General features: G+C 38.1%; 1 protein-coding gene across 3 annotated transcripts in view; it reads right to left on the bottom strand.

Moving 5' to 3' along the window:
- TDRD5 (tudor domain containing 5) overlaps positions 1–9532 on the bottom strand; it is a 100257-nt gene that overhangs the window by 49159 nt on the left and 41566 nt on the right. For all 3 annotated transcript variants that reach the window (XM_027768074.1, XM_027768078.1, XM_027768079.1), the window contains exons 7-8: positions 5302–5455; positions 2044–2216 (exon numbers count right to left, since the gene is read on the bottom strand). In XM_027768074.1, the coding sequence (XP_027623875.1) occupies positions 2044–2216; positions 5302–5455 (327 nt within the window). The remainder of the gene's footprint in view (positions 1–2043; positions 2217–5301; positions 5456–9532) is intronic.

Raw genomic sequence — 9532 nt, 5'->3', positions numbered from 1 at the left:
TCCTGCTAACCACAAGATGGCTGCTGTGCCGCATCAACTGATGGTCAACTCTGCTTGCCAGAACTGCCTTCCGGAGACTGTATTCCATGGAGACTCACCTACAGTTGCGGAACTGCACGAGACCCACACTTGATCCAACCTTGAATGGAATCTATTTTCCCTATTGTTAAAAACTTTGGACTCCTGGCCCCTCTCCCTCTACTCGCAGGTATCGCATTTTCAATGACCCCTCTGGAGGATAGCTGTCCATAGAAGAGATAGAGTAATTGGGAGAGGGGGAAAGGGCTGAGGGTCAAACATAGGATAAAAAACATATTTATATGTATGAAAGTAGAAATGGAACAGTATTGGTGACGACATGCTTGATTGAGACACTATGCAGTTTATCCTAGATGGGAAACTACACTTGGTGTGTTGTGATGATACTCAGGGAATGAGTGTTAGGCAATATAATTTAATATAAAAAAAAATAATAATAAGAAGGAGGAAAAAAAATGCACATTTGATGACTGAAGAGAGGTGTATGGACACAACTGGGGACTACTTTATAGTATGTTCATTCTACTCCCTGGGGTTTATGCCTAGGATCAGATTTGGATACATGTGTAAGGATATGTCAGCTGTGCTAGCTAGTGGATATATTTAGACAAATTGAGTTCATTGGTAGAACAATTGAATGGGGGGGGGCGGAAGGCATTGAGGGCAATCATGAATGTTAGGGACAATGGAGGAGGATGACGGGACATGGCAGAGGGTGGGGAGGGGGAATCTAGGATGGCAAAACAAAAGGCAAGGTATGCAGGACACAAAAATTGGGAAATCATTTGCTGAGAACATATATGTTGATGTGCTTGATTGAGCCAATGCACAGTGTATTTTGGATGGAAAATTCATATGTGTGTTGTGATGAGAAAAAAAAATTTATAATAAAAAACAAAGTATAAAAAAAAAAGGAGAGAGAAGAGGATAAAGACAGCAGTGAACAATAGAGAGGCAGGATGTTAATGAGAAATAGATATGGTTTATTACCTGTTGATGATGACATGTATAGTATTCTCAACTGAACCGGTCTGGAAAGTATTTCATGATGGGTGAAGTCTTTTTAATAAGCAAAAATGAGAAATAGTGATTGATTGTTTAAAAAAAATAATAATAACAATTATTGGGAAAAGCATGGAAAAGATATTGAATGATAAAGCGGGGAGATTGATATCTCTGTATTGACTGACATGCATGGCATCCCATTTTGAAAAAGCAATGGAAGTCAATGTAAAGTTATATGTAATCTAGTGTAATAGAAAGAAGATTATGATGATAATAAAATAAAAAAAAAAAATGGGAAAATTATGTGCAATGATGCAGTAGGAGGAAAATATTAATAAGAGCACCCAGTAATTGAGGAATGGGTACTACAGCAGTTCCTGAGCTACACAGTCACAACAAAGCTCCTCATCTCTTTCCTCCAAACCCCCTACATGTTGAATACATGCATAGAAGGACCAGCAGATGGCGTAATGGCTATGTTGCTGGACTCCCATGCAGTCGACTATAGTTCGAGTTCCAGACCAGGTGGCTTAAACTCAGGCCAGGTGCGCGTGCGTGTGTGCCTGAGAGGAGAATGGAGGAGAAGGGATTGTGGCATGGTCATCCCTCATGGGAGGTGATCTCTCACTTTCCATCTCTCTGTCTCTCTGGCGAGCACACGTACTCTATAAAAAAAAAAAAAACCTCTCCAAAGAGAAAGAAAAAGAAAAAGAAATACATATGTAGAAACTCAGTGATAACATAATGAGAAAACTCAAATTTCAAAATAATCTGGAACCTTTAAAATGAAACTTGAGGGAAAAAATCACTAGTAATCCAGATTGAAAACTAGAAGAGATGCTATGCAAGGTGACTTTGGACCAAAGATCTAGTCTTTTCCAAGAAATGGTGTTATCTAGAAATAAAGCTTTTCTAGAACAATTTTGATTTAAAGTATCTGTTCATTAACTTTCCATAATGCTGGATCTCCAGTATACAAAGTCTTTAAATCTCACTTACCAGCTGTAAAGGCTTTACCACCAGATTAGGCTTCTTGTAAACCTTCTGTTCTGGCTCTCTATGGTTTTTCAAAGGAAAATCCCATGTAGTTTCCTTGACAGCGGCAGTAGATAGTGAATTTCTAGGAGGACTGGAGATACAAGCTTTGGCTTCTATCTTCTTAGCTGATTGAACTAAACATGAATTTGTGATTGATAAAACAGTTCTACCTGAAATGGCCAATACAGCAGCCTCTGCATATTAAACCAATAATCATGCAACTAACTGTTACTAAGCACCTTCTATGCACCAGGCACTGGGCAAAGAGCTAAACAAGAGAAACAAGCCTGTCCTTGCAGACCTTTCAGTGTGGAGAGATGGAAAGTGAAGTTCTACAATAGATGGAAACAAATCCTCAATTATTTGAGCACGTGATCTGGTAAGGATTCTTAAACTTTGGTGAAAGGTTTTATTTTTCAACATCCTACTTTCAGTTTATTTTTTATTTAAATTAATTAATAAACGCTTTTGGTTCTGAATGTACAATGTAGATGACTACTTAATATTTCATATACGATAACTTACGTCTTTTTTTTACCTTGGCTAGAGGACATGTGTGTTCACCAGAGAACGAGAGAAAGGAGAAAGCACTCCCCAGTGGGACACGGTCATGCCACAACCCCTTCTCCTCCATCTCTCCCTCCTTTCAGGATTCTGGACATGCACATGCATGTGCCCAGTGCTTCTCAAGCTGTTAGGTCTAGTGCTTAAACTGTAGGCTAGGGATCTAGCTGCCTTGACCACCTCAAAATAATGCCTCAAAATAACCTGGAAACTCGAATATTAAACTTAAGGAAACCACCTTAACCACTAGGCTATGGAGTTGGTGGGATACCTTAATTCTTAGGGAATTTTCAAATCAATCACATACTTTGTTCAAATCCACACATACATAATGACAACGAGAGGTCAGCACATTAAAAGAGACCCAAGGTAAGTATACAGTGGTTCCTAAAGAAATACACTCATACACAAACATGTCGGTACCAAAAGATTTATCACTATTTTTATAACAGTGAAAAATGGAAATAATCTAAATGTACATCAGTAGGGGACTGATTAAATGAATTATAATATAGTTACATAAAAGCATTATATGAGCTAAAAATGAAATAAATGTTGTTTATACATACTAATATGGAAAATCATCTACAATACATTAAGCATGAAAAGCAGCAATGGCCCCAGCCCAGGTGGCACAATGGAGAGGATCCTCCTGTGGCGGCTGAGGCTACCCAGGAGGTCTGGTCCAACATGAACCAGTTGGGCACAGTGGTGTGTGTTGTCCTAGCAACAGAGAGTCTGGAAAGCCAAAATCATGACATGGCTAGACCCTGGACTTGGCAGCTTGCTTTCTCACTTTCCTTTTTCCCCTTTCTGTCTCTCTCTGGTCAAATTAAAAAATAAAAATAACAAATAAAATTAAATAAATAAATATTTAAGGAAAACCAAAACCCTACCTTTCTCTCTTTTTCCCTCCCACGTTCTCTCTCCACCTCTTGTACTTATTTTCTCTATAAAAACAAACAAACAAACAAAAAACAAGGACTTACATGATATTTACAAAATACTGTTTGGTGTAAGAAAAAGTATATATGTAATAACTAACTATACTATATAAAAGAGGTCAGAAACACACACACTGAAACTATCAATCCAGTTACCTTCGCATTTTTGAAATTATTTAAAAGTGTATGCTGCTTTTGTCATTAAAAAAAATCTAGCTGTGCTAACCATGTACACTGAAAGAGGCCTAGAAGGCTATATAAAAATCTTAAAACCTGGGACCAGCAGTTAGCATAATGGCTATGTCGCTGGACTCCCACGGAGTCAACCGCGGTTCGAGTCCCGGACCCGGCAGCTTAAACTCACGCCAGGTGTGTGTGCGTGCATGCCCAAGATCCCGAGAGGCAAAGGGAGAAGGGATTGCGGTGTGGCCATCCCCCCTGGGGGGTGATTTCTTGCTTTCTGTCTCTCTGTCTCTCTCTGTCTTTCTGGCGAGCATACGTGCCCTATAGCAAAAACCTCTCCAAAAAAAGAAAGAAAAAAAAAAAAGAATCCTAAAATCATTATTTTGAGGGAGGATAAGGAATGTTTACTTTCTATTTTCTACTTCTCTGTCCTGTTTGGATATTTTTAGAATGAACATGAATTACTTTAATAATCAGAAAAATCAATTAAGGTATTTATAATTTGGGAAAAAACAGATGTCCAGCATAATCGCTTATAGAAGCTTATAAAAATACAAGAATCATGTTATACTATAGTTTCACAAGATGTTACCATTGGGGGAAACTGAGCGTAGGGTGCACAGCACTTCTCTGTATTATTTTTCATATTGGTATATAAAGCTATCGTTATCTTAACAATTTCAAAGGAAAAAATGCAAGTGCCCTAAATGCAATGTAGTATCCTGGAGTAGATATAAAAACAGAAAAAAAGATGTTCTTAGGAAAGACTGGTAAAGTCAGAATGAAATCTGGAGCTTAGTTAATAGTAATGTAACAAAGTTAATTTCTTAGTTTTGACAAATGTATCATGGTGATGTCAGACATTGTTAGTATCAAGGAAAACTGGATGAAGGGTATGTGAGAACTGTGCACTACGACTTTTCTTTATAACTTGCAACTCTGATGTAAACTTAAAATTTTTCCCCAAATAAAAAGTTTATTTAAAAAATTAGAAGTGCTGGTTCCCAGTACATAGTTATTCTGAATCTATTTCTAAAATGTTATTCAGAATCTCCATTTCTGTCTTTTTAAAGGTGTTTGATGCACAGAGTTGAGAACTACTGAACTATCAGACCACCATTTCAGAAAGTCAATTTCCTTCAGAATTATCCAAAAGTATGGCCTCTGAAGAAAACAGATTTAGAAATTTAGGGTTTTTTTTTCTTTTTTTTTTAAAAGACAGTCTCACTATGATGCCCAAGTTGGCCTCAAACTATAGATCCTCCTGACTCAGTTTCCCGGTAGCTGGGACTACACATGCATGTCACCATACCTGGTTTGGTTTTTATCAATAAATGATACGGGTTAACCCTATTACAACAAATACCACCAGAATGGAGGTCAGGGTACACAAATTATTTCATGGCTAAGATGTGATCTGTTTAGTTGGCATGGTTATAACACTCTTACATAAGTAATGCTTTCTTTTTCCCTGTCCTTACAAACACAATTAAAATTGAGGTTGGTATCAAACTGTGGTTCAACTCACCAGATAGAACAGATCTCGTATCGGCATCAAACACTAGTAAGTCTTGTTCTCCTTCCCGGAACTCAACATGGAGAATGTCACTAAGAGCTCCAACAAGTTCTATCACATTTAAAAAGCCCAATTTTTTTGGTGAAAGTTGCTCTTTAAAAGTTACCTGTCATAAAAAAATAGAAACAACATGAAACAACGTTAGATAAGAGAAATATGACGTATGCAGATTCTCTTAGGCAATGCTTTAATTTGGACTTAGCCAAACTAAATGTTTAGGGCTCAATGAATGCAAGTATTACAGGAAAGGCTTGCTTCCACACAACACAAACCAAGAGACCAACTATCCCTCACCATGAAACTTCTAAACCAATGTTAACTTCCTTTTAGACCACGCGGAAAGCCAAAGTGAACATTTGGGGGCTTTTTTAGTCTCATTTTTTCTTTTCATTTTATTTTGAAATAATTATTTTATTTAACTTTATTTATTTGTTTTTAATTTGACCAGAGAAGGACAGAGTGACAGAGAATGCGAGGGAAAGTGAGAAAAACAAGCTGCCAGGTCTAGGACTCAAACCACGGTTGGCCATGTGTGGGGGTGAGGGGGTCCAGCGCCCTTAACCACCACTCCATCTACCAGCCCCTTTTAGCTCTCATTTTTAACGATATCTGATTGTAAAGCAAAAGTCTACAGTACAGAAAAAAAGGGGAATGCATCAAATTACAATAAAATTATTGATATTTACCTATTTTCAGAGAGAGCCTATTCACTACCACTTTCAATATGCAGAAGGGATTACTGTTTAAAATGTTTCCTTCTATTTTGTTTTTGATTTCATTACTTCACCTAGAAGTTGGAATAAATAAGCAGGAATCTGTCCATGTATATCCTATAGTATATGGTTTGATTTTCTTGCCTTAGAAAAGGAGAAAAGTCACACCAAATAAAGATATTTAAATTGTTTTGGTGTAAACTGCACTGTGAACTGGTAAATTTGCCCTTGCCAGGAAGATCTACCATTAAATTGTTCAAATGCTCAACAATTAAGCTTTCATCTCCTGAAGCAAGCTAGAGCAGTAGAGCTAAGAATTAATGCTCTCTTCCTCTGACCAGGTTTTAATAGGAAATAAAGCCTTGCTTCTGACTTAATCACCCTGGGAAAGACCAACAGGAACACAGAAGGCATATACTGTACAAGGACTGACCCCTGACAAGGGTGGCACTGCTGCAGTGTATACCTGCTTGTCACATGATGCTCCCAGGCCCAACTCAACTCTTTACAACTTCACCCATAACAGAACACTGAAAAAGTAGGGAGCACTAATGAAATCATGGTTCAAAAAGGTCAATAATATCAAATGTATAGGCACTCGTAAGTAACCCAAGAGAGAAGAAATTGAAAAGGACAGAGTTGGGTTGGTGGTAAATCATAATATCTCTACTTGCTTCTTTGTATGTTACAAAAAAAGCTTCTTTTGCTTTTTTTTTTTGTTTTCTCTTTTAAGTTTCTTCCTTTTTTTTTCTTCATGAAAGAAAGGAATCCTTGATAGGGCCTCACCACACCATGATTCTCCTCTCCCAGCCTTCTAACCAGACAGGATCACAGGCACATATGGGCACATCTGGAGTGTTCAGGTTAACCAGAGCATCCAAACTAGGCCTCCCGTGTGGCTTCAGCATCACAGAACTATACATGCAGTGGGTAAAAGTGTGACGGGGCCTCTTTTCCTCTTATGTTCATTAGTCTCTTTAATGGTTTCCTTCACTTCACTAGCTAGGTAGATGTCTACCTCATGTGATTATGTGATGGAACTGAACACAGGAGTAGGTTGAGAAGGATTAAGAGATTTTTTTTTTTTTTTTTGCCATAGGGTATGTGTGTTCTTCAGAGAGATAGAGAGACAGAAAGTGAGAAATCACCCCCCGGGAGGATATGGCCATGCAATAATCCCTTCTCCTGCATTATCCTCTTGGGATTTGGGCATGCACACACAAGTGCCCAGCGTGAGTTTTAAGTTGCCAGGTCCAAGATTCAAACCGCGGTCAACTCTGTGAAAGTCCAGCAATGTAACCGTTATGCAGTCTGCTGATCCCAAGAAGGATTTTAAAAAATATATAGGTTACTGAGACCAATAGATGGCATAGAGGTTATGCTGCTGGTCTCCCACATGGCCGACCATGGTTCAAGTCCCTGATCTAGTGGCTTGAAATTCACACCGGGCGCATGTGTGTCTGTACCCAAGATTCCAGAAGGAGAATGGAAGAAAAGGGATTGCATTATGGCCATCCCACTAGGGGTGACTTCTAACTTTCCCTCTCACTGTGTCTATCTTTCTCCAGTGAACACACACTTCCTAAGAGAAAAAAAAAAAAAACTTTTGGAAAAAATTATTCCAAAATGTTCAAGAAAGTATATAGCAAAAAATGAAATCTACAGCCTAATCCCATCCCACAGTCACTTCTCTGAACAAAATCATTATTGCTAGCTTCTTGTGCAACTTTCCAGAAATTATTAAAATTTGAATAAGCTTCAATATGGTATGATTACCTATACATATACATCTTTTTTCAGTTAATAGAGAATTCCACATCAGTACATGAAACACAGCTGAGTTTTGCTTTGTGATCCTGATAATGTTTAACAGGTGAATTGACTTAATTTGTTGATACGTCTGATATGTTTTGTCCTAACTCCTTTGTTAGATTTTCTGCTTTACTGATTCCCAGCCATTATCAATGAAAAATTGATGTCTTTCTATTCCTACTCTTTTTATTTCCTTTCCACCCTCAACACAATTTTAGTTATATTAATTTTTTCCTTAGTTTAGAGTTTAGATTTATGCCTTCAAATATGCATTAATATCTACAAATAGCCTATAGAAACTATGATGGGGAGTATATTGAATTTATAGATTAATAACAATATTGAGTTTTCACCCCTAAGTGTGAAATAGCTCTCCATTTAAGCATCTTCTTTTTAGAGAGGTTTTTTGTTTGTTTGTTTGTTTGTTTGTTTTGCTATAGGGTACGTATGTTCGTCAGAAAGACAGAGAGAGAGAAAGTGAGAAATCAACCCCCAGGGGGGATGGCCATGCCGCAATCCCTTCTCCATTCTCCTCTTGGGATCTTGGGCATGCACGCACAAGTGCCCGGCATGAGTTTAAGCCGCCAGGTCTGGGACTTGAACCGCGATAGGCTACATGGGAGTTCATCGACATAGCCATTATGCTAACTGCTGGTCCCAGCATCTTCTCTCAGCCAGATCTAGTAGCTATTAGTGTAAACATCTTGTTTTAATTTTAAATTAATTAATTAACTTATTGCTTTATTTTAAAAAGTATTTTGTTTAAAAACTAGCAGGGACCTTTTTAAAGAATTATTTTAATTTATTAGTATTATTTTTTAATTTGCTATGGGACATGCACACTCACCAGAGAGAGTTAGAGAGGGAAAGTGGGAAAGCAAGCCAGATGGTCGGCTATCTGGGAGTTCAGAGCCCCAACCACCACATTACTTGTTGGCCTGCTTTATTTATTTTAGAGTTTTTGGAAGGTCACATTTTGCTTTTTAATATATCTAGTAATTTTAGCTTGTATCCTTGGCATCACGATAGATATGCTGTTAGAGACAACTGCTATACTTTTTCAAAAAAAAAAAAAAAAAAAAACCTACTATTGCAAAAAAAAAAAAAAAAACCACGTATTGCTTTTTACTTTGTTTTAGCAAGGAATTAGTTCAGCTGAACTTAAACCTAAAATCGCCTACCATCTGGTACACAATAGCTGAAATGCCTTCAGTTCTTTCGGCCTTAATAGAACAGAGATTGTTCTGTGTCTGTCCCAAGCATGCACAGTTTCAAGGGTCAGCTATTTGAGCAGAGCTTACGTCCAGAATTTCCTGCTCCCCTTTCTACCTCTCTCCATCCTAAGACTATACTTATTTTTCACCTGCTTAGGTGTGGGAGGCTGCGCACCAGCGAGTCTGCCGAGGTTTCTCAGAGAGCAAACAGTTACCATGATTGGTTCCCTTCTAAAAACCTGACCTTCGAAATCTTGCTCTGATTGACTACTAGAATCCCTCAAATTTGCATATCCTGTACCTCATGATTGGTCCAAAAGTAACCAATCATAACCCACCGTTAACAACCAATCAGGGCCCACCGTTAACAACCAATCAGGGCCCACCGTTTACAACCCACCAGAGTGTATATAACCACGATGCCTGGCCCACAGTAGCCAGACG

Source organism: Tupaia chinensis, unplaced genomic scaffold (assembly GCF_000334495.1).
Source record: "Tupaia chinensis unplaced genomic scaffold, TupChi_1.0 Scaffold000074_1, whole genome shotgun sequence".
In the NCBI taxonomy this organism is placed as follows: Eukaryota; Metazoa; Chordata; class Mammalia; order Scandentia; family Tupaiidae; genus Tupaia; species Tupaia belangeri.
Note: the sequence above shows the minus strand (reverse complement) of the source record. Positions and strands in the feature narration are given on the sequence as shown.